The 25,500-nt window shown below is 49.2% G+C and overlaps 1 protein-coding gene across 4 annotated transcripts in view; it reads left to right on the top strand.

Annotated features, from left to right (window-relative positions):
• GOSR2 (golgi SNAP receptor complex member 2) overlaps positions 1-25,500 on the top strand; it is a 221,969-nt gene that overhangs the window by 184,093 nt on the left and 12,376 nt on the right. The window contains exons 1-2 of one of the 4 annotated variants that reach the window (XM_084750078.1): positions 18,589-18,701; positions 24,800-24,864. In XM_084750078.1, coding sequence (XP_084606204.1) covers positions 18,673-18,701; positions 24,800-24,864 — 94 coding nt within the window. In that variant the 5' untranslated portion in view covers positions 18,589-18,672. Of the gene's footprint in view, positions 1-18,588; positions 18,702-18,751; positions 18,871-24,799; positions 24,865-25,500 lie in introns of those variants that run through there. The other 3 variants (XM_084750076.1, XM_084750079.1, XM_084750077.1) reach the window with 3 other exon arrangements.

Here is a 25,500-nt window from a genome sequence, read left to right as displayed (position 1 = left end):
TCTTTCCTTTCCTTCTAGAAGCCGAGACAAGGGTTCCATCTAGCCCCTCCTTCTACCCATCTTGGTTCTGAACGAGGAAGTGTCTCCGTCAGTAAAAATGCTTGCTTTGTAACTAGGATGACCTGAGTTCAGTTCCACACCACCCATGTGAGAGCCAAGCAGAGTGTGCATCTGTACCCCCTCAGTGCTAGGCACAGGGGAGAGGCGCATCTCTGGAGGTGGCCAGCCAGCCATTTTTAGCTGAAAGAATGAAGCCCAAGCACACACGCGCGCACACACACACACATACACACACACTGTGCATCTTCTTGAGTCCTGAAGGAGACCTTTGTTTTTGACTGTGCATGAGCAGCCAGCCCACAGCTTTGACACCTGAGTCATCGTTCATTCTTGTCGGTTGCCTCTGTCTTGATTTCTCTGTCATGTATAAAACATGGGGGCCGATGCTAGCACCTACATCACGCTGCGTCCGCTGGTACAATGGCTGCAAACAGCGCCAGGCGCAGGATCCTCGCTGTTATCTTTGGTACCATTGCTGGGGTGGCCCAATGTAGTAGCCACAACCCTGCCTGCATACCCCAGCCCCAGACCTTGCCTTATCCTCAAGTCCTCTGTGTCTCTTTGTCACCATCCCTCCTGTGTGTGTGTCTCTCTCTCCCTTCCCTCCCTGCCTAGCCCTGCTACTCCCGCGGCCCTTTGCCGGCTAATAATGCCGCTGTCAGTTTAGATTAGAGCCCATTACGTTCCTTCATCTCAGCTTAACATTTTTGTGGTTTCCTATCTTTGCCTAAAGAGCCCCACAAGGGGCAGGGGCTGCCCAGCTGGAGGGGCGATTTGAGGGGAAGAATGCAGACCTGTGAGTTCCCCTAGTGGCGTGGTTCTCAACCGTCCGAAGGCTGCGACCCTTTACAGCAGTTCCTTAGGTTGTGGTGACTCCAACCATAAGGTTATTTTCATGGCTGCTTCATAACTGTAATTTTGCTACTGTTATGGATCATAATGTAGAAATATTTTGGGAGCTAGAGAGGTTTGCCAAAGGTGTCATGACCCACAGGTTGAGAACCGCTGCCCTAATGAGATTCCCAATGAAAGCAGGGGCTGCCCTGGGGTAGAAGGGGAGTGGTCCTCCCATAGAGGGCCAACAGCAGCCAGCCTGAGAACAGAGAGTGAGAGCCCTGGGGGTCACAGCACCATTGCTATGGGCAGACTCAGCCCAGCATCCCTAGACAGCATCCCACTGGGGACTATGTTTGGGACACTCAGCCTAAAAGGAGTCCCAGGATGTAGAATTCAGCCAAGAGGAGACTCTTGGCAAAACCACAGGGCCCAGGCCCTGAGCGGAGGCTGGTTCTTAAAGAGCTAGATGTGACATCTCTTTTTTTAAAAAAATATATTTTATTAATTTATTCATATTACATCTCAATGGTTATCCTATCCCTTGTATCCTCCCATTCCTCCCTCCCTCCCATTTTCCTCTTACTCCCTTCCCCTATGACTGTGACTAAGGGGGACCTCCTCCCCCTGTATATGCTCATAGGGTATCAAGTCTCTTCTTGGTGATGTGACATCTCTTTAGGACACGTAGTCCTTTGCAGACTTTGCTAAGGCCTGCCTCCCTCAGGCACAAGTTCAAGAATGTCGCCATGGGATCTGGGCAAGATGGACCAGATGGTAAAGTGCTTATTGTGTAAGTGTGAGGTTATAAGTCTGATCCCTAGGACCTACATGAAAAGCCAGGTACAGTGGCACAGGCTGGAGCTCCCAGTGTTGAGGAGGTAGACACAGGAGGGCCCCAAGATCTACCACTAGCCAGCCATCTGGTCTAGTTAGCCACCGAGAGATTCTTTCTTAAACAGTAAACAAGCAAACAAACAGGAAAAAAAAAGATACATGGTTCCTGAGGAACGTAAGAGATCACACTCTGGCCTCCACATGCGAATGCACATACGTGCACCCACACAATACATGAATGTGTACAGAAACACACAATCTTGCCAGCCTTAGTTTCCCTAGGTAACCTTGAGCAACGCTCACAGGAAGAGGTGAAAATGGGAAGAGGAGGAGTGAGGGCATCAGATGTGAGGACCAGAGGAAGACAAAACACATCCTGTGGTCCATCATCCTTGGGTCCAGCAAAGCATCAAGGACTACATGAGCCTACTTATTTAAAAAAATATGTCTTAAAATTTTATGCACATGAGTGTTTTATCCATATGTGTGCCAGTGCACATCCTCTTTTTGAATTATTTCTGTAGCTGTCCTAGGACTATCTGCCCAGCATCATTTTACAGGTTAGAAAACGTGACCCATTTTCCATATCATGCCCAAAGTCATGAGCCAGAAAGGAGGAGGTAGGTACAGCATCTAGACCCCTCAAATCTCTCCCAACTCAAGTCATCCATTCAGTTGAGAGACCAAGCACCAAGAAATTGCCTGCCTTGCGACATGGCCCCTGCCTGATGGCCATGCGGCCAGAAGTGCCTTCTGCAAGGCAGAAGTCTAACCCTGTCACCAGAGGTAGGCTTTCTCTGTGTCCCCATCATGTCAGCTGGAGAGCTACTCTCTTCAGGGACCTCAGAGAACCCAGAGTTTGTCTCTAAACCAAATAGCACCTGCTTCTACTGAAGCTCACACCAGACCTCAGAGGGCCAAAGTCCCCCCTTTACTCTCAGATCTTCCTGACTGTCTGAGCAGCAGTCCAAGCCAAGCCTGCATCTCCAACAGGACTCAGGGGAGCCCCACCCCAGCCACCTGAGCTTTATCGGTCCTGCACGGTGGCTACACGTGACACCTCTGAGCCTTCAACTGTGTCAGTCCTGCTGAAGGTGAAATCTCCCTTTTTCTGCCCGATTCCATCCTGATAAACCTTTTGGGCCCAGCCATGGAAGTCCCAAGTGTCCCCAGAGGGAAGGGCACCCTCATCCACACTTCCACCATCAGGTCCATTGCCCCCCTGTGTCTACACTGCCCATTTTCCTGGGTCCCTGATGACTGTCCCTTCATCCCACTCTCGCCAGATGCCGTCTCATCAGCCCTCGTTCCTCAAAGGGTGCTTGGGTTTTTGTTTTTCCCCCCTTCTCCCTCCCTCCCTTATTTTCTTCTTTCCTCTCTTCTTCCCTCCTCTCTCTTTTTAACCTTCAATCAATACGTATTCTGTCCCTCCATATGCCGGGGCAGAAGCTGGGGACTTAGGGATAAACAAAACCGTTCTTGGTGTTTACAGTCTAGTAGGGGAAATGTACAGATTCAAGTCCTCCCTCGAGCAATTAAAAGGCTTAGTTACCTGTGGGGTGAGGGCTCTGTGGGGAACCGCAGGAGCTAGAGTTTGCAGCCTACGACTCTGGCAGCTGCTCAAAAGAAAGCAAAGCTTTCCAAGACATCTGTGTCATGCTGGCTGACTTCCCTGACCGTCATGTGACTAGTGCCCTAGCGCCCCCTTTTTGTTTCTCTCTCCTTACTCAGACTTCCTCATTAGGATTTCACAGACATTTCCTGGACTAGTTCAGATCAACATGGGCTGCATGTATCTGCCTATGGGACAGTACATGCGAGGAGGTGGGAAAGGCCAGGGTCCTCCTGTCCTTGGTAGGTATTTGTCTCCAGGTCATCAGTGAGATCCTCTCCATGGGAGAGGTGACATTCCAACAACTGATGTACGTTACCAAACGGCCTTCTAAATATTTATGTTTATACCATAGAGTCGGGCTGTCCTGAACCTTGGTCAGAGGCTTCTTTTTGCAGAGTGCAGCAGCCAGTGCAGAAACACATAGCTGGTCAAAGTGCTGAGAATAAGTGACTGAGCGGGCTTAAATGCGACGTCATTGTCACTTCATTCCCCCCCCCCCCCCCAGGGAACATCATGGAAGAGGAGGTTGGGAGAATGTAAGAGCCAGAAGACGGTGAGGAATGCGGTGAGACGCTCTGGAAATGACATGCTACTGTATCCATGCCCTTGCTGCTGCTGGGGCTATCTGCACAAGATCATCACAAGATCAAGCTGACCCAAATTCCAGCGTAGATGAGGAGGAGCTCCCACACCTGTGCACTTATCGGGGCAGTACCAATTAGGGGTCCGGTCTGTTTGTGTGTTTGTTTTGTTTTTTGTTTGTTTGTTTGTTTGTTTGTTTTTGTTTTGTTTTTTGTTTTTTTGGTTTTTTTTTTTTGGCTTTTCGAGACAGGGTTTTTCTGTGTAGCCTTGGCTGTCCCGGACTCACTTTGTAGACCAGGCTGGCCTCGAACTCACAGCAATCCGCCTGCCTCTGCCTCCTGAGTGCTGGGATTAAAGGCGTGCGCCACCACGCCCGGCCTTGTTTTGGTTTTTAAAGAAGGAGAACATGAAGTTAGGGGAGGAATGGGTGCAGGAAAACCTCCAGAGTAGCTAGAAGGAGATGACAGGGGGATAAATATATGCATGCAATTTTCAAAGAATAAATCAGAATTTTTTTTTATTTTCAAGTTTTGACCTGTGATTGGAAGCCTAAAATCATCAATGGTGCATGCCCAGGCTTCTTCCCACGGCCTCTAGAGAGGTTGGCATGGTGGTCAGCGAGACAAGAAGAGGAGCCTGATCCATCCTGGGCCACGGCAGATCCTTCAGAAGAGCTGCGTTGGCCAGGTAGGGCTTAGGTCCTTGGTGGGGCCAGTGTTAAGTGCTCTGTAGATGTGGAAATCAATCAATCTCTCTGTCTCTCTGTCTCTGCCTCCCTCTCTCTCTCCCTCTCCCTCTTCCTCCCCCCCCCCTCTCTCTCTCTCACACACACACACACACACACACACACACACACACACACACAGAGTCAGGCTGGCCTTGAACCCTCTATTTACCAGGATGACCTTAAATGTCTTAGGCTCTGCCTTCCACCTCCCAAATGCTAGGGTTACAGACATGCACCACTGGCCCTGGTTTTATGTGATGCTGAGGGTCAAATCTGGAGCTGTGTTAGACTAGGTAACCCCTCTACCACCGGAACTACACCCCTAGCCCTTGGTGGACTCAGCTGAGTCACCACAGCCACTAGCCTGATGCCACCCTTCTGGGGTCAGCCCAGTGTCCACAAACACTGCTGTGTTGTAATGCTATGAGGAGGTCCCCTGGCCTTGACTACTCTAATTCCATCACCCCAGTTCACTGACGTGCTCTAGGAAGATGCAGCCCCATCCTTAAGTGACTTAGAGACTCTTGGGACTAAATCCTTACCGGATGATTGACCCAGACCCGTCTTTCTCCGGACCGCAGTCCTCTGTAATGACAAGGAAGGTCAGACCACCTGTCCTCAGGTCCTTTTCAGGCCCCGTACAATTCCGATGTAGGTTTGACCGACAAGGTCACTAGATGACGTGCAAGAGTCATTAAGTCCCCCAAGACAAGTGCCAGGAAACCTACCAATTGGGTAATTAGGCTTGCCCCGACCCTGCATCCCTTGAGGGAGCAGACATGGACTTCAGCTGCCCTCCTCACGGTGGCGGAAACACTGAGCGTCGTGGGGGTCCCCTGATGGAATGTGGAGGTGGTGGGCGCTGGGACAGAGGGCTCGGCTGACAGATCTAAGGCTGCCGAAAGCCACCAGGTCTCCATGGGGCAGCCTACTGGCCTCCCTCCTGTGGAATGACAAGCCTGCTCCCCCCACCCCCCCTTCACCTGGCGTTTAATCTTTAATGCAGCTCCAGCTGCCCTCGGGCAGGACCCATCAACCCACCGCTCTGATAAAAGCGATAATTAGCTCTTTTTCAACTTTTCCCTTTCCCCCCCCCTCCACTCAGATGTGTGAGCATTGGGAGGATTCCAGCTAATGGCTCTGCCCTTAGCCAATTCCCGGGCCATGCAGGCCGGAATGCACAGGGTCATTAGCGGGGCCTCCCGGGCAGGGGCCTGGGCTCAGGATGTGCTTGCCTGCTTTCTCTGGGATGTCCCAGCCACCATGAGCACTGGGCCTCAGCACAGTAGACCTGCCTGGACCTGCTGGATCCCACCTCCTTTGTAGCAACCCCTGCCCATGTACCTCAGTGAGCCTACTAGAGGGTGGCCTTAGGCTTCCGCAGGACCACGCCGAGAAGACATAGGGCCATCCATCTCCAGGCACCGCCCTGCTCCCAGGGCAAGGCGCCCAGACTGGGTTCAGCCATCGGTCAATGCAAAGGCTGTTGACTGGGATACCCTGCTCCCCACCCCATCAACAACTTATAATAACTAACTTCTATACACAGCCTGGCCCTTACAAAGTGCTGCCAAAGCATTCGGCCAGGCACTAGGTGAACGCCGGGGTTCTGCCAGCGCAGGCTGTTGAGGTGAACTGACCCCCAAGCAAATGGGGCATACAGAAATGGAACCTTTCTGTGCCATGGCTTCTTCAGCCATGAGTTGGGGATGGCTACAGTTGTGTCTACCTGGCAGGCTTGAGTAAGAACCTGTGCTCTCAGTCCCTGCCTTGAATAGTGTGCTTAATTCCCTTAATAGGCCTCTCTATTTGTATTTCTGATATCTAGGAAAGTGGTGATTTTTCTAGATTTGATGATGATGGTGGTGGTGGTGGTGGTGGTGGTGGTGGTGATAACAGTGTCTCACTATGTAGCCCTGGCTAGTCTGGAACTTGCTATGTAGACCAGGCTAGCCTAAATTCAAAGCTCTGCCTGGCTCTGCTTCCCAAGTGATGAAGTTGAAGGCATACACAATCATGCCCAACCCTCATTATGATTTGAGTTTTTCCTTTATTTCTCTCCACTCTCTCTTCCCCTGTGTGTACATGTGCGTGTGTGTGCGCGCGCGTGCCTGCTGAGGCACATGTATAGAGGTCAGAGGACAACTTCATGGAGTTGGTTCTTTCTACCTTTAGGTGGGTTCTGAGTAGTGAATTTGGGTCAGGTCACCAGGCGTACACGGCAAGCACTTTTACCCACTTGACCATCTCGCTGGCCTCAGATCTTATTTTCTTCATAATAAATTGGTGCATTGGGCAGATCTCATTGTTCTCTATCTGGCTCGGGAGCCTCTAATATGTGACACAGATGGTGCGTAATTCTCCTCCCTGACACTTGCCTTTTTTAGAAGCCACAGATGCCTGAGGAAGAGGTTGTGGAACAGGGCAGGGCTTGACCTGAGCCTGAAGGGCAAGGGTGGGGGCACCCAGCAATCTGGTCTCCGCTAAGCCTCAGCAATTGTGCAGATGCAGAAAAGCCAGGTAGGTTGCTGTCCAGGTTATGAGTGCCTTTTCTGCCCAGATATTGATTCCTTAGACTTTGTGATGCTGTCTGACACTCTTCCACTGCAAGGCAGCATTATGCACTGGGCCATGCGCTGGTCCCTATGCTTTCTAGATTTCAGGGCCCATTCGGGAGTATGTAGAAAGGCAGATGAATAACATTGGCCTGGCCACCCCTATCAGATCCTACATGACCCAGGGATTGGCTAAGGGCAGGGCCCTTTGCTAAGGATGCCACGGACCCATAGTCTTGGCCTGAGATGAGTTTGTAGCTCCAAGCAAAAGGCTCCGGGCTGATTCCTAAAGAAGTTCCTGAGGAGACTGCAAAACGTCCACAGCTGCTTGGTGCAGAGGGGAGGTGGTCCACAGACAAAGACCCTTACAGGAGAATGAGCAGAGCTGAGGCAGCTGCAGGTCCGGAAAACTCCAGCTAAGGAGCCCAGAGACAACCCAGCCTCTGCCTCCCCACCACATCCAGCTCTAGTGTCTGCCCTGGGCAGCCAGATCTGTTATAGAGACCCAAGAGCTCTGCACCAAAGACTTACTTTTGTGCCTGGTGCAGCAGACAGCATGGGATATTCCTAGATGTCTTACAAGGGGTGTGGCTAATAGTGGTGACTCCTCATGTAGAAGTGTCTGAATGGGGCTGAGTCATTTCCCACAGGTCCTTTTGCTCCCTCTATGGTGTCCAGCTGTAAGCCTCTGTAACTGGGCCAGGCAAGGATGGGAGACCGGCGCTTGGCTGTCATGGTGAGGTCAAACTTGGTGTATGTTGGAGCTTATCTCGGAAGAAAGAACTCTCAGACACCCAATCTGACAAACTGTGGGAAATGGATCTGGAGATCTGTGGTGGTGTGGTGGGGGTCGATGTGACAGAACGCATTTTCCTTAGAAAATGAACGGGTTCATAGTGATGCAGTGAAAATCTAGGTGAGGGAAGTATGTGGTGTGTGTGTGTGTGTGTGTGTGTGTGTGTGTGTGTGTGTGTGTGTATGTGTGTGACAAAATGCCATAGCAGGAAGTTTTCACTTGGTCAAGTTTTAACAACAAACACTTAGCAGTTTGTGGCCAAGCAGACCTTCCAGGAGGAAAAACAAACAGGAAGAGTAGGGGGCCCAGAAAGTGAGGGGTGTGTCTGCCATACTGTTTCTGGGGCAGGGAAAAAACACAAAACCCATCAATCTTGTGTCTGGATGTCAACAGATACGGTGGGTAGACAACTCACATGTCCAAGAGGGAGAAAGAGAGCCTGGACCTTGACTCCAGGCCAGTGAACAGCTGCAGTTAAGCATCTTTCCCGCAGCCCTCTGTGCCTCCACATAGCGAAGCCCCTGCGCTGTGTTCATGGGTCTACGCATGCGTGCTAGCAAGAGGGAGGCCAGGATCTGAGCCTGTGGGTGTATGCCTGTCCACCAGGGTCTTCCGAGGGACCTGCCCCAGTGTGAAGGAAAGCCCTGCCCAGCAGTGACTGGAGCAGCCAGGCCATCTTTCCACAGATTCAGGGAGGAACAGGCAGGGCCGGATGTGGGTCCCGACCTTCTCCCTTCCTCCTGCAGAGGAAGCTCCTCCTGCGCCACCTTTGTGCTGCCGCTGGGCGTTACAAATCCCTTCCCTGCTTGTCCGGTCCCTTCCTGAGCAGTGCTGTTCGCCCAGCCCAGCCCCCACTCCTGAGAGGCCAGTCTAGGCTTGGCGTGGGACCAGGGCTAATGGGTGGGGTAGGAGACCAGACCCAGAGTCTGAGCGAGAGACCTTCTTCATACGGGTCCCTTCTGGAGTGTGGCTCCTTTGTCTTTCCCCTAAGAACACAGACACCGTATCAGCAAGGACTTCCCGGCCCTCATAGGACAGAAGAGGCAAAAGGCCTGCCAGGAAAATGAGTGTCTCTGGTGTCCTCCATTATCATGTACAAAGGACCATAAGTCACCTGACAGCCCTTTCACGAAGATGCAGTTCTTGTGTCCAGTGTACAATGAGGAGGTTCAGGCGCACACACAGAGGTTAGGCAGCGTGTCTGAGGTCATCTGTCCAGGAAGTGGAAAGGTCCAGGTTTGGATCTAGAGATGGCAACGATGTTATAGGTGACTATGCAGTCTCACTTCCAAAAGCAGGGCTTGAGTGTCATGGGTGTGCCAAGCCAACAAGGTCCTCCCTGAGGCCCACTGTTCGGGAGATCAACCTGTAACCATGCCCCAGCTATATTTGCATTGGGAGCCATTGTGGCTCTTGCTGTGAAACTTCCAAGGGAAATGGAGGAGTGGGGTAAGGGAGGCAGGAAGGAGAGTAATGGTTTCCATCCCATAGTCTCATCAACTTCCTATTACGATGGGTATCGTCAAAAACTTATTTTCATTCAGGACACACACACACACACACACACACACACACACACGGGGAAAAAAAGCAAAGGCACACACACACACACACACACACACACACACACACACACACACACACACATGAAAAAAAAAAGCAAAGGAAAAAGAAAAAAAATCCTTCCTCAGGAGTAGTCATCCAGGGACTAGAGATAGTTTAATTCTTTTTTTTTTTTTTTTTTTTTAAGATTTATTTATTATGTAGAGTATTCCACCTGCATGTACACCTGCAGCCCAGAAGAGGGCATCAGATCTCATTATAGATGGTTGTGAGTCACCACGTGGTTGCTGGGAATTGAACTCGGGACCTTTGGAAGAGCAGCCAGTGCTCTTAACCTCTGAGCCATCTCTCCAGCCCCGATAGTTTAATTCTTAAAAACAATTGCTGCTCTTCCAGAGGGTCTGTGCACCCATGTTGAATGGCTCACTTCAGCTCACTCCAGGGGATCGAAACCCTGTTATGGCCTCCACGGCACCTGCACATACATACAAAAACAAAACAAAAATAATTCTTTAGGAGTAGGCATGAAACTTGCTTCGGGATGACTGAGAGCCACTCACTGGTCTAATCCAGGTCTCTCTGGTAGCAAGGCAAGATGGCTTCCCACTATACAAGAATAGACTAGAAATCCTTGCTGGCTAAGGGTGGCGGGGGTGGTCAAGGTAATCCAAGTAGCCTGTCAAAGTCAATGGGCAGCAGCAAGCTAAGCCAGGATTTGAACCCAGGACCCTTCTGATTAACTCCATGAGCAAGTGCCAAGCTTGGGACCCTACCTACTGTTCTCAGGACGGCCAACTCCTAGGTAACGCTCCTCATGTCTCACCTGGCAGGGGCTGGGGGTGGGGGTGGGGTCCTCCATGGAAGCCTGAAACAGATAGCACTGAAACCTACATATGCTGTATCTTCCCTTGTAAGGTTATACATTATAAAGTTTCATTTATACCCGCCTTTTGCTTGAGACTAAGTGAAGGTTAATTTATAGACTCAGCCTAGTAAGAGAGGAATAGCCATAACCAAACAGAGGAGAGCGATGTAATCAAGGTGAACTAAAGCATGCATTAGCCTGGAATCTTCCACTTACTATCTTGTGGCCGTGGCTGTCCATGTGTAACTGCAGTCAGGGCAGGTGAGACAGTATAGAACCCAAGATGGGATTCATAACCCTCTCAAGCTTTAGGAGGACGGGCAGGCACGGGTGCCTGTCTGGGAAGGAAGGACACCCAGCTGGCTCCTCTGTCCTCTATTCCTGTGTAAGGGAATCTTCCTGTTCGCCAGCTTCAGCTCTTAGTATAAATAAGGTGTTGGAGACCCTCAGCAGAATTCAGCTTTCCTGATTTCTTCATCATCATCATCAACAACAACAACAACAACAACAACAACAACAACAAAGGTAGCAAAAATTACCTTCCAAAACATGCTATTTTCTTTCAAACAGGGCCAGACAGAAAGGCCCCACCAATTTCTATTTTGCCCTGGGCTTCCTAACCACAGCTCCATTTGAGGGTGGGGGCACAGGGACATTTGGCCCTAGCGCTGTGGGAGAGCAGGCTGGGGGCCAGTGAGGGTTGTCGACCCTCTAATCCTCCCTTAGTGGAATGTGCTTGACTCTGGGGGGCTGAGGTGCTGGGGGTGGATGAGCCTCAGAAGGCCCCTTTAACTAGGCAAGCGTTCGGGCAGGCTAGGGCCCTGATGTTTGACGGTTCGTGATGGATGAGTCCCCGATCCTCCTGTCGGGCTTCGTGTCCCCCTCCTCATGTGTCCTCCTCACTCTGTGAGGTCTGGCTTGTGCAAGGAAGCCTGGCAGTGTTGGGACATGTTGGCCCCATGGCCTGCAGCGAGAAGGAGGCCTCTGAGGGATGGCTGCCGTCTGGCCCTCTTCTCAGAGGGTTTCTTTTGGGCCTCATGCCTCGGGAGGGGGGGGTTGGGGGGTCCTGGGTATTTCCTTCAAAGCTGCAGGATCATCGCCATTAGTGCAGCTTGTCTCCCCAAGGGCCTGGAGTGGGGCGAGGGAGGAAGAGGAAGACTTCGCTCCTGGCCAACACAACCAGGGCTTGCAGCTGCCCTGTTTGGGGTTAAGTGTTGGGGGACACAGACTGTCTCTGGATGTTGGAAGGGGGTTGCCCCAAAGCAGGTGTGTTAGACCACCGTGAACTGCTAGGAATTTACATCTGGACCTCTACAGACATGCAGCTGTTGAAACCTAAGAGACCAGCATCAGGGGAGAGGCAAGAGAGGCTCCTATGCCTGTGCTACCTGTGCCACCCCAATATAGAGCAGTCTTTACTTTAATGCCCTTGGGTGCCCTCCTCTGAGGCTTACCCTGAAGCCTCCTTCATGTTCAACAGGAACTCTTTTGTGATCAACCACACACCCCACCCTGATCTCACAGGAGCCTGCTGCAGAGATTGCGGGTCTGAAGAACTCAGGGCAGTCTGTGACTCAGTGAGGGAGGGAGCAGGAAAGGAGGAAGAGAGATAGCATTATGCCTTCAAGGAACCAAAGGTGGGGCTGGAGGGTTTAAAATGTTGTTCCCGCCGATGACCAGGGTTCCTTCCCCAGTGCTGACGTGGTGGCTGACAACCACCAGTCATGTGAGGTGCAGGGGACCTGATGCCCTCTTCTGGCCTCAGTGGGCACCAGGCATGCACAAGGTGTGCAGACATATATGCAGGGAAAACGCCATACACCATACACGTAAGGTAAAAAAATAAGTACATCTAAAGAAAGAGAAAGTGTGTCACTCGGGCCAGCACTGAGTGACAGAAGTAGCAGGAGCTGCGACTGTGAGCTGTATACTTCAATTTCTAGGAGATTAAAAAAAAAAAAAAGAAAGAAAGAAAGAAAGAAGAGAAAATCAGAAAAAGCAAGGACAGTGGTGTGGCTCGGGAGTGGAGCCTGCGCTCACTGGTATGAACTAGGCTCTGGGCTAGCATTCGCTCCTGGGGCCTGGGGGAGGGGGAGGAATGACTCAGTTTGTGATGTGTGCCAGTCGCTGACCAGGAGCTCAGCAGCCACCTGTGACTAAATCGGCTAGAATACTTGGCAATACTCCTTAGGCCATGAGATCGGCAGCTTTGGGGACCTTCCTCAGCCCTTCTGAACCTACTTCCTTCTTTATTAAGATACGTACACTAACAGTAATGACTTGTAATGAACTGATAGGGCTCCTCCCAGGCCCACTTCCCTTGCCCTCCCCCTTCCCCTCCTCCCCTCCCCCCCCACTTCCCCCAGTGCTAGAGCTCAAACTCGGGCCTTGTGCACGTATGTGCACTATGCTAGTACTCTGCCATTAAGTCACACTTCCCAGGCCCAAATCATTACTCCTAAGCACTCCGGTCAACACTTCTCAACCAGTCGCTCATTTAGTAGGTCGGTTTCCCTAAGGCTTGCATTCCACCAAAGAAAACCATATAGATGGCTCCCTGCGCCAGGAGACACCAAAGGCCATTTCTCTCGTCAGGGGAGGGCTCTTCCTAGAAGCTGTGCTGTGGTCTCTCAGAATGCCAAAGGAGCATGGGAAGCATTTAGCAAAATAAAAAGCATGACCTTTGCCCTGGCCCTGTCCACAGGTGAGGGGTTAACCAGGAATTTTCTTTCCCTCACTCAGGGCTGCTGATGGGGCAGCCAGCTCTCTGATGACCTGGGGACACATTAGCCTGTGGTAAGTGGGGCTTCTCAGTGTCTTTTATCCTGTTTACAATACACTGGCTTTCCTCAGACAGGGCCCTTCTCTCCCTGCCTTGCTTCTGGCTGTTATGGCTACATGAGACAACCCGGGGAAAGACTAGCCATAGAGGGCAGCTTCCCTGGAGACCGAGGCCCACCTCTATAGCACCTGGGGCAACATCCCCTCCACCTGGTGGGTCTTGGTCGGAGAGGGGATGCATGTGTTTCTGAGTTCATTATGGCCCCTGAATTGAGATCTGTCAGCCTCGCTGTCTGCTTAGCTTCAATCCAAGGAGTCAGAGCAAACTCAGAGGTGGGCCGGGTGATGTCTCTCAGGCTTGGGGGGTGGGGGGGGGTGGGGGGTGATGAAAGCTATTGTTTAAAGCTGACCCGATCCAGAGGTGACCTGTTTATTTGTGATAATCTCTTTGAGTCAATAAGGCAGGATGATGATGCAGCAGCTGCCTGGAGGGTGGCATGTGACTGTAGCCCGGTCCTCGTCCTCTTCCATCTTTAGTCAGCCTGGGCTGGGTTAAGTTCTCCATTGCTTGGTGTCTCCGTGTAGACGAACCAGGATGGTGCTGTTGGTCCGGCCTCCCAGCAGGGAAGGAGCGCACGGACCGAGAAGTGGGTGTGCGTGTGTTTAAAGTCGAAGGAGGCATTTTACCCAGCACTGCACCCATTGTAAGTCTTGGCTTTCCACCGAGGATGGCTCTCCTGCCGTGGGCTGACTTTTGTTGTTGTTGATTTTGTTTTATTCTTCTGCAGTGCTGAGACAGAGCCCTAAGCCTTGTGATATGGGCAGTATTAAATCAATTTTCAAATAATTCCGTTTCTGGAATGCAGAGCCATGAAAGATACTCGGGAGAGTGAGTTGTGACATAAAATCCACTTCCAGTGACTGTTTATGTGATTCTGGGGGTTGATTCCTAGGCAAATATTCTATCACTGTGCTACAATCCCACCCCAGGGGGACAGATATTTAATAAACACCTGCCTCTTATTAGGCTCTGAGCCATGCAGTCGCAAAGGACGCATCTCCTGCCCCAAGGATGGTAGACAGGTGCGAACCCTGTTCTGGGTGCCAAGAGAGAGTACAAGGTACAAAGGAAGACAACAGGTAGGTGAGGATCCACAGCCTGGGTCTCAAAAGTGCTGCCCAGGGGAGGGGAGGTCACAGCTGGGGCTTGAAGAGCAAGTGGGAATTGGTTAGGCCTGAGGCAGAGGGAATGGTGTTAGGGACACAGGGAACAGCAGATGCAAAAACCAGAAGACACAGAGGCCCTTGTGGGGAGAACTGGGATTACCACAGTCGGTAATGGGACAGTGAGGTGGGCTCTGTGTGACAAGTAGATGTGTGATCAAGATAGCTGGAAACATAAATTCATAGGGTTTCAGAGGTAAAAATTAATCTTTTGTCATGATGATCAGGTGGGCAGACCAGACTATATCTATCTATCTATCTATCTATCTATCTATCTATCTATGTATCTATGTATCTATGTATCTATCTATCAACTTATCTATCTTTGAGACAGGATCTCACTCTGTAGACCGGCTAACTTTGAACTCACAGGAATCTGCTTGCCTTGCCTTCTGACTGTGTACTGAGATTAAAGGTGTGTGCTACCATGCCTGGCAAGAACTCTTCTTCTTTTTCATAAAAGGACCTCCCTGTGTGGCCCACACTCACGTTCCTTTTGCTGCTGCCTCCTAAGCCGTGGGGATGGCAGGCACACACAACCACACCTAGTCATTTCCAGTAGTTGTGCTCCAAGTTTTCTGCCCCACAGACGGAAACAAACAGGCTAAGTGTGAAGCGGTGTTTGAAATCCTGGAGGCCTAGAACTGTGAGCTTCCTAAGACTCAAACAGAAGGAGGAAAACCTGAAGACCGCACCATCCTGTCTGAGGCCCAACACCTTCCAGAAGTTCTCAGGTTCCACGGCGGAGGCAAGACACTTTTCCTGTGCGCCGCTTCACCAAGCCCTCATGCCCTCAAGCAGCCTCAGCTTTTTCTGCTGCAGAAACCCTCTGCTCTAGCCCAGGGGATCCACAAAGACTACCACCTGAACAGGCCTTCCCTGCTTGACTTCTCTGCTTGCCAGGATACCCTGGCCAGCCTCACCACACACCATCCATGCGCTTTTAGGCCCTGCTGAAATCCCATCTCTCTGGAAAGCCTCCCTCCCCCATCCTGGTTTGAGAACATCTCTTCCTGAACGGTACACATGCTAGGCTGTGTAGCATCCTCAACCCCGTCCCTCACAACAGATTTATATGCTGTCGTGCATTTTTACTTTTTCATAAGCCCTGATCCTCATCACCCTGACTAGATTAACTCTTTCAGGTCAAGTATCTATTTTGTTACATAACATTTAAAAGGATGGTGTCTTAAGCTAGATGCGGTGACTCACACCTTTAACCCAAGCATGTAGGAGACTGAGGCAGGAAAATGGCATGTTTCAGGCCATATTGGGCACTGAGACACTGTCTCAATGCGCACCCCCCAGCCCCTCCGCTAAAAAAAGATGCAATGGCTTAAACAGCATCCATGCATCCCTAGTGTTACGGGACAGGGACTTGGGCAGAGGCTCCAGAGGGCCCCTACAGCTTTATACCACATGCCAGCAGTTTTCCAGCAGCGGCCACAACTCTCTCCATTTGATAGTATTACTTTCTAAGGCCAACTGGCTTTTGCAGGCAGTCTCCTTTGTTGCCCATGATCAATGTGATGACTTCATGAGCTACCAGGTGAGCCTCAAGGTGTGTCAGGTGACAACCAGATGTCCCTTGCAGGAATAGGACTTCTCATCCTAACTGATCCTCCCCCTGCCTCTACCAAGTGGTTTCAGTGTGTGGAAGCCAGGCTGCAGGAAACAGCCAGGAAAGAAAAAAAAAAAAATCACATTCTAGGAACATAGTAGATGCCATAGTGTATGCTAACCCTACAAAATTCCTAACTGATTTTTTTTTCATGTTTTTGTGAATATTTGCTATCGCAAATTTTAGCTCGTCAACTTGATTGCCTTAGCAAATACCCGGGGGTGGGGTGGGGGGTGGGGGGTGGGATGGGGGTGGGGTGGGGGGGTGGGGTGGGGGTAGGGTGGGGTGGGGGGTGGGGTGCAGAGACATCTCAGCACTTAATACTACTTGTTGCTCTTTCAGAGGACCTGAGTTCAGTTCCCAGCAGCCACACCAGAGGCTGCCACACCAGAGGCTCACAACCACCAGTAACTACACCTGCACTCACTCACACCGAGACACACACACACACACACACACACACACACACACACACACACACACACGAGAAAAGAAACCCTGAAGGCACAAGGGAGGGAGCATCTTGGGGTATGTCTGAGAGGCTATTTCCAGAAAAGGCTGCCTAAAGGGAGACTACTCAGTGAATATGGATGTCACTATCCCAAGGCTGACAGCCCAGATAAATAAGGGGGAGGGGAAGAGAAAGAACCAGAGCACCAGCCTCCTCCTCTCTTCCTTTTCTGGTCTGCTGAGATGCAGCAAGTAGCTGCCTCCCTCCCTCCCTAGCTGCCACCACCATGACTTTGGCGTCAGCATGGATGGGATCATCTTGCACTGTGAGCCAAAAGAAACCCTTCCTCTCCTAAGTAGCTTCTCCTCAGGCACGAGTCATAGTGAGGAGAGAGCTGACTGGCAAATACAGCACACATAGTAGGGCAACACCTGTAACTCCCGCCATCAGGAGCAAAGCACCGGCAGAGAGGGAAGGCGCCTCAGCATCATGAGTGACAACAGAGCCAGCGCTAACCTTATGGCGCAAGGAACTGGCAAGGGAAGAAAGGCAGACAGGCCCTCTGAGAGCCACGACATTGTAAATAATAACAGCTCTGTTCTCTTTTTATGGTGGCCAGAAATATCACATTCAAAACTAAAGGACAAGACCAGATAGAGTTCCTGGGCCTAAATACCGACTCACAGTGTAGGAATACGGTAAGGAACCATTGCTGTATTTATTATAAATATAAATAAATATGGAAGTTCATTTTTTTCTATTATTTATTCTTACCATTCCTCTTATGGGACCATACATTCTATAACACAATTTAAAAGCAAAAGGCCTATACAGCAAGGCCCACAACAATATTACCTGGAGTCCCACCCAAGCCGGAGACGATTCTACTGAGATATACCCAAGCACGCACATACACACTTCCCTGCGCATCCCTCACTATCGAAATACTGGAAAACTTAAATCAGCCTTTGATCTAATCCTCCCCCTAACTCACACTGCCCATCCAACCATGGCTGAAGTGAAGCCTTCCCCACAAATCCTCTATTGATTCTTGAAGGCCCCTATACCCTGACTTCTGGATCCGTGAACCCCTATTGCTCCTCTCCAGGGGAACGGCCCTCCCACCTGTGAGAGCATCTAGTGCAGCATCAAGGTAAGAACCTTCTCAACAGACAGCGAGAAGAGAAACCTTGAGGGATGCACTTTGCCTGTGGTGTTCCTAGGCCACATATTTCTGCATGGCACATTAAGTAGATGCTCAATTAATCTGAGAGGAAGTGGGAAGTTTAATGTTAGGGAAAGAGTGACTATGGGCAGGCAGTCTCTTGGGACACAAAACTGGGAGGGACGCAGGATACAGGAAAATAGAAGCCTCAACTCACCAAAGGAAGAGGAACAACTCCTCCCTTGGGAGGATAAGCACCTAGATGGATTGGTGAAGACAAGTGTTTGAGCCTCTCCAAGTCCTAATCCAAAGGTCACCCGTCCTTTATGTCTTTAAATTTTTTCCTACTGACGACAGCCCCAGCCAAGTTCATTATATTCGCATTTATTGGGATTTTTCTACCTTTTGGAATGTTCCTTTGTATACAGATCGTATTTCCTTTTCTAATCCAACCTCTTGGAGAACCGGAGGAATTGGGTTTTTCCACGTCACACAGGGCACATGCTAAGCACTCACTCACAGTGGGTTTACTGGGAATGAACAGGGATGGGAAGAGTAGTGGGCGGACAAATTCGAGACAGGAAGAGCAGCCGTCGGAGGAGCGAAAGCCCCAGACTAGTAATTACACGGTTCCAGGCAAAGCCAAGCAGGAACGCGTACGGAAGACCGAGGGAAAGAAAGCCGCCGGTGACTGCTCGGGGTGGCGCTGACGTCAGAACCTCGCGACCGTCCTTTCCGATACCTGATTTAAACCTGAAGCTAGGCTTCAGCAAAAATCTCCTCAAGCCGCTCCCGGCGAGTCCAAGCCTCTGGCCACACCCATCTCTCCGGTCCCGCGTTCCCATCCCGCAAGCCCTTCTCAGACTTCACAACCACCACTGGGCAGGCACACTGGCGGGCGCCCTACTGCAGGAGGGCGGGTCCTGAGACCGGAAGCCGGAAGTGGGGCTGTGAGGACGTGTTCCGAGGAAGCCGCAGGCCGGCTCGGCCGGCGTCATGGAGCCGCTGTACCAACAGACGCACAAGTGAGGGCCGCGTTGGGGAGCGGGCTGGGATCGTCCCGGGCTGCGGCCACTGGGGCTCGGGGCTCGGGCGACTGTCACTGTGGAGGCCGAGCGTTTCCGCACCTCTGAGCCACTGGCGGGTTGCCCTCAGCCGCGAGGGGTCCGGCCTGGGCGCGAAGTTTTGCGCTGGGTAACTTCGGCTGCAAACCGTGAAAGTAGCACTCTCAGGTCATAAGTACTTTGTCCAGCACCTGTCAGCCTAGTCCTCCGGGCCGATAGAACTTAGAGACCAGAGAAGCTGTTGGCGAGGCTTGTGTCCGTTGAGTTCACCACTTAGTGGGAGTGGCAGGGGTTGTACAAAAAAAAAAAAAGTGTTTTCTGGTCTTGACTGGATATTAACATGTTTTTGTGACACAGAGAAATGTAGGTAGTGTTGACTGTTATTGTTGGTCATATCTGATTACAACTTGGCTTGAAGGAAATTGAAATTGAGTTTTCGGTTAGCTTCTCAAAACTAAATTAGTTTCCTTGATGTGGCCTGTGTTTTGGGAACTTGCTGGATGTGTAGTTGAGCACGATGAGAGGCCGTACCTATGCTATTTTATGAGCTTTCCGTTGATGCTACAGTTTTGATCGTGTGACACTGAAAAGTCATACTCCTTGGGCCTGAAAAATGAAGTAAACTAATCCGGCCTCCCTAGTAAACTCGTAGCAAAAGGAACGGAGATAAGGTGGTGGTTATTAATCTTACTTTCTGATATTCTAAGTTTGCAGTTCTTCTTTTACTGTGACAACATAGTGTTTGGTTTGGATGAGGGAAACTAAAGAAACAACATTTTTTCATGACAATTTGCATATTATATAAAAAATGTAGGACGAGGTTTGAAAAAAAAAAACTAGCCTGTGAGTTATTTGGAAAAGAAATGAAGCGGAGAATTACAGTCATATTACTAAGAACAGCAAGACACATTGGCTAGCAGTGCACTTGAGGTTATCTGCCAGTTGCTGAGTTGACAAAACAGCGTCAGAACAGACTCACTTCACTAGAACTTTGAACCGAGTCTGTGATTGTCACTTACTGTGAAAGTACCTTGACATCAAATCAGTTATTTAAAGTCATCTAGCTGGAAAAGTCCTGAGTACCAAATGAATGAGGAAAAAAAGATAATGAAAAAAAAAAAGGAACCTTTTACACTTCAGCAATAGTCTACCGAGATGAGCGTTATAGAGAGGCTAATGACCAGACTCCCATTTTTGAGACACTGACGTTCATAAAGATCCATTTGTCCCATCCTAGATCTCATCTCTACATAGTTTGGGTTAAGTAGGTCTCAGATACAAACAGCTCTATAGTGAGCAGGCTTTTCAGGTGGTTTTAATGAAGAACTTATCTCAAGACCAATTTGTCAGCTTGCCTTCTGAGGAAGACTAGCTACAGAAGCAGAGTAGAAGATGTGAAAATCACCAAGTGTGTGTGTGTGTGTATTTTCAAGACAGGATTTCCCTACATAGGTGAGATTAGCCTATAGCATTCGATGTGGTTCAGGCTGGCCTTGAACTTACAGTCCACCTGCCTCTTTGTCCTAAGTGCTAAGATGATGGAGCACCACCACTCCCAAGTTAAGCCACCACTTTATCCATCCATCCATCTATCCATCCATCTGTTTGAGATAGAGTTTCACTGGGTAGGCCTAGTGGACCTGGAACTCACTATGAAGAGCAGACTGGCCGGCAACTCAGAGATCCACCTGCCCCTGTCTCTTGAGCGTTGAGACTAAAGATTATATCACCACACATATTACCTTAAAAGCAACAGCATTTTAACTTGATTGTGTCTAGGTTACACAGCATTTCATATTGCATTGGGTTCTGCAATCTTTAAAATACTTGCTACCATTAGCAGCTCAGTTAGATAGTTGAGACAGAGGCACCAAGGAGTTAAGTGACTTGCTAAGTGTCTGTCAGCCTGCACAGTTGAACTAGATTTGCACCTGAGATCCTTTAACACGCTGTTTCTTGCTCGTGGTGGTCACACAAAGTGACTGTGTAGAGGTGGGTGGATAGTTTTATGACTTTTTCCACCCCCACTTGTATGCTGTCCAGGCTGTTCTTGAACTCAGGATTCCTCCTGCTGGGATTACAAACGTCGTCACCACTGGGCCCAGCAGATTCACTGGTTCTTTAAAGAGCAGTTCCATTTAAGATTCTTGCTATAACATTTGTAAAGCTTTAAACACAGCAACAGCAATGCCTCTTGCTTAACGAGTACTGGCTCTCTGCTCGGCTGTATTATTACTCAAGTTCATGGTGGCCCCATGCTAGACGAGTGTGCGACTTCTTTTTCTCTCATGTCTACACCCCCAAGTCCATTTGGGTATCACCTATCACTTGGCTGTGTAGGTGTTGTCTGGTTCACGGTTGAATGGAAGCAGACTCTTCATGTGCTGAATGGGTAGCTCCCACCATGCCGCGCACACCTGCCGTGCTGTTATTTCCCAGCATGGAGTGTAGACCGATATTGGCTCCATCTTTTCTGTTTCTCTTAAAGCTGAACCAACCTTACAAATAGATGTGAAGTGGGGAAAATCAGTAATGTTTCTCTGCAATTTCTTAAAATTACCCTTTTTTAGCTTAGTATGACAGAGCTGGCCAAAGAGTGTTCATAGGATCTTATTGCTGTCTCTCCTGTCCTGGAGAGTCTCAGACTTGAAAGGGACTGACAGGAGCATCCTTTCCGGTTCTGCCTTGGACATGAAGACTCTGGTATTGTCCAGGCAGTCCGTGGACCCGGTGTTGCACATGTATGGGTCTCCCCTTTTCTTTCTTCTTTTTCCCCTCAAGAAGACAGCTTGTAATTGTATAATTAGTAATTTGTTTCCTATGTAAAGCTGAACTGTGTTGTCTTGGAACATGTGCCTTTTGCTTTGGCGACTCCCTTAAGCAGGAGTAGAGACAAGCCTTTTTCTACTTCTGATGGCCATTCCAGACACTTGAGGAATGGTCCTTGGCACCCTTGTTTAAGCTGCCACACACCCCAGTCTGTACTGCCTTCAGGCTCCATTTATCGTAGATACCATGGAAGAAACCAACACTCTTTAAAAAAATCAGCTGAGGTTTACGCTTAGAATCCTCACTGTGTCCTTTCTCAGTGTAGATGACCTGCAGTTTCATTTCCCGCTTTCCCGTAGACTGTTGTGATTATATACCCCATTTGTTTGTTGAATGTGTGAATGAATGAATGAATAAGTAATGGGTTTCATTAAACCATTAGCATCTGGGGAAAACTATTATTCTTATTATGAAATACAGCAGACATAAAAATAGTTATTTCACCCAGTGTTAGGACTCACATTAATATATGTACTTCACATTATTGATTTGTAAACAAGCTGAATCAAAAGCACCTAGACCTGTTCTCATCCCCAGAGTTACCCTCTGCAGTGGTTTTATCATTCTTCCTGTACTTGTGTTCCCGAGCAATACGTGCTACTTGTTTTATATGGTTTGTAATTTACCCAGACCAGATACTTAATGTACTAGGTATTTCTTTTTCCATTTAATAGCATCTTGTTTTAAAGATTAAATATCCATCTACGCTGATATGAATAGATCAAGTTTTTAATTACCATTTTAGTGTGTGTGTGTGTGTCTTTGTGTGTATGTGCAGATGCAGATGAGCCAAAATGTGGAGATCAGAGGACAACTTACAGAAATTGGTTATTGTTTTCCCCACCATATAGGTTCTGGTGATCAAACTCAGGTTGTCGGGCGTGGCAGTGTGTCCTGCCACCCACTAGCTAGCTTTCCCATCCTACTAGCTTTTATTTAATATGCTGAATTATTTAATTCTTTCTTGATGAACACTTCAGTAGTTATTATATTACTAACATAGCATTATTTCCATATGTCTCACTAAATAGTACCACAGTCCTTTATTTGAAACCCTTAAACACAAGGAACTTTGAAGAATATTTTTTTAAAGATTTTCAGAAAGAATTACATTGCAACATTGCAAGGGTGTACATGCCTTTAATCCCAGCACTAGGGAGGCAGAAAGGCAGGTGGATCTCTGTACGTTTGAGACCAGCCTAGTCTATATAGTGAGCTGTAGGACCATATAGTGAGTTGTAGCTACATAATAGAGAGAACCTGTCTCAAAAGGAATAGGTGTGTGTATGCATATAGATACATGGAAGAAACCAACACTCTTTAAAAAATCAGCTGGAATAATAGATAGGTCTGTATCATCAGGCCTAGACTGTGGTAAGCCTTAATAGCAGGTATGAAAATCAACTTCATATACTTGTTCACAATTGTGTTGGTTTTGTTTTTGTTGTCCTTGTTTCAGCTGCTTCTCTTTTTGTTGTTGTTGTTCCTGTGGACAAACAAACAAACAAACAACAGCTTTCTGGTTTGCTTTAAATCACCATTATAAATATACCTCACTGCCTGTATCCTACTTCTGCTAATAAAAACTCTTAATTTTTCTGCCCATCCACCCACCAGCCCACTGCTGTTGTCCTCACCCAGGTGTTCCATCTATCAGTTACCTCCATCTGTATGCTTGCATCAGCCTCTGCACCTCACTGTCCCCACCCCACCTTGCCCCTTCCAAAGCACCCTGCATTTTCCTTCCTGAAGCAGCTGACAGTTCCCAGACTTTAGTCGTGATTTCTGGTTGCTTCTTGGGATCACAAGGCTGGCTTTGGAGCATTCAGGAAGTCTTAGACAGCTGGATTGGCTCTCTGGTTTTATAGATCACACTTAGAAGTTACCAGAAAGTCATGGAAAAGACGAGAGACACACTGGAACCAGATTGGGGCTCCTGGCTGGCCCTGGTAAAATTTGAGGTCATGGTATATAATGTTCAGAGTGGAAAAAGATGTTGATCTTTCCCTTCAGGCCTGGAGATGAGGCCCCCTTCACACAGGCTCTATGCAGAGACCCCTGTGTAAGCACAGGAGGCTACTGGGGCTAACATAAGCAGCATTCCGAGAGCTGGCAAGGGATGGAGAACCACTACGAAGGGTTCAGAAGGTGACTTTGGCCTGGAAAGTCTCCAGAGAGTGCTCTGGGCCTGATGTCTGGGACATGTTGCCTTTCTAAATGAGATGGCAGCCCCCTCCTATTGTCAGGGAAAGATGTTTACAAAGCAGGAGATACCTATCTTTTAGGGCTGTCCCCTTAAGTGTTCCTCCCATGGCCTAGTCCCCCTGCGCGCTCTCTCTCTGACTGCCCTCCGAGCACTCCAGCCTGCTTCCACCCCATGTGAATGCTTTATGTGCCTTCCGCACATCATTGTCCTCCAGCCTTTCTTCACTAACCCTCATCTACCTTCTGCAAAGTGATGCTCAGGATTCCATTCAGATCCTATGTGCAGGACTGTAATCCAGCACCGTGTGGGCTGAGGCAGGAGGATACAAGTTCAAGGCGAGCCTCAGCTATGTAAATGAGTTTTTGTTTCAAAAAAAGCCAATACAGCTCCATCCACCCACAGAGCTCCACACTTCACACTTTCTTAGCCCCAGCCCTTCTCTTGCCAATTGCTGCACTGTACACAACTCCTCCTTCAATTTTCTGTTTGTGTCTGCTTATGTGGGGTGTTTCTTGTAAATCTTCTCAGGGATTTTTCATGTCCATCTGGCTTGTCAGTTCTTAATTACATTGTTTCTCAGGGGGTAAGGATTATCTCTCTCTTGCCCTTTGACTCTTGGTGGACAGACCAGGGCTCAGCACACTGGGTCACCGACAGAGAGTGGGATTGGCTGGATCCCGGTTGAGGGTTATCTCCTGCTGTGTAGCCTTGAGCAACTTACATGACCTTTCTGGGTTTCAGTTTTTATTTATAAAGAGAGCGGTGATAGTGCTTTTCCTTTCAGGGTTATTGACTTAGCAGTGTCTCAGATACAGCAAGCACTCAGTAAATGCTAGCAGGATTATTATTAGCATTAGGGTATTAGAAATGATGCCAAAATGGGTGGCCTAAAGCGCCACACACACATTTTACAGTTCAGCAGCACTGTCATTTTAAATCAGTTGTAAGATGGCACTAGGAAAAGTTGTCTTTCCTGAGTGAAGTGCTAGTGATTACACTCATCTCCTCCCTCTTCCTTTGATAGGCAAGTCCACGAGATCCAGTCTCACATGGGACGCCTGGAGACGGCAGACAAGCAGTCTGTGCACTGTGAGTAATTAACCAGGGGAGCAGAGTCCTTTCTCCTACGGACACGGGGCTAATGGGCTGGGTTTCCTGACTGCATTCTGCCCTGGGGCTGGGGGTTGGGTGGGGGGGAGGCTTAATGACTCAGCATGGAATGAGTTGTTAGGATGAAGAGAAAACCCCTATGGCCAAGTCGCAGATTTCCCTGGTTGTGCCCTTTGGAGTCCCACCAGTTTTATCCCCCATTACCCCTCCACTCAACCTGACATGGCCCTATGGGAATGGAAGTTCTCTCTCCATCTGTCTTAATCTAATTACCTAGTCTGAAAATTCAGACATGTTGACCTGGAACTGGCCATCTCTTCTGAGCTGAGCATTCTGGCTTCTTAGTAGGATTAGTCAAACAACTAGCAATATTAATTAGTTTAGTTCCCACACCACAGTTTCTTTTGAGAAGCATGTGGGTTGTGGTTGGGAGTTTTGTTTCTGCTCTGAGCACAGGCCCGATTCTGAGCCAGCTCTATAGACCTCTCACGGAAGCTCTTGTCACTTGTCACCTCGCTGCCCAGCGCTGGCCAGGCCTGGTTTTGCTTCCTCTTTTTTCCATGGCTTCTGAGCGTGCTTCTCCCCTTAGTTCTGCACCCTGCGGTGCTCTAAACT

Source organism: Acomys minous (assembly GCF_964271855.1).
Source record: "Acomys minous genome assembly, chromosome: 12".
NCBI classification, from domain to species: domain Eukaryota; kingdom Metazoa; phylum Chordata; class Mammalia; order Rodentia; family Muridae; genus Acomys; species Acomys minous.
This window is presented reverse-complemented; position numbering and strand designations above follow the sequence as displayed.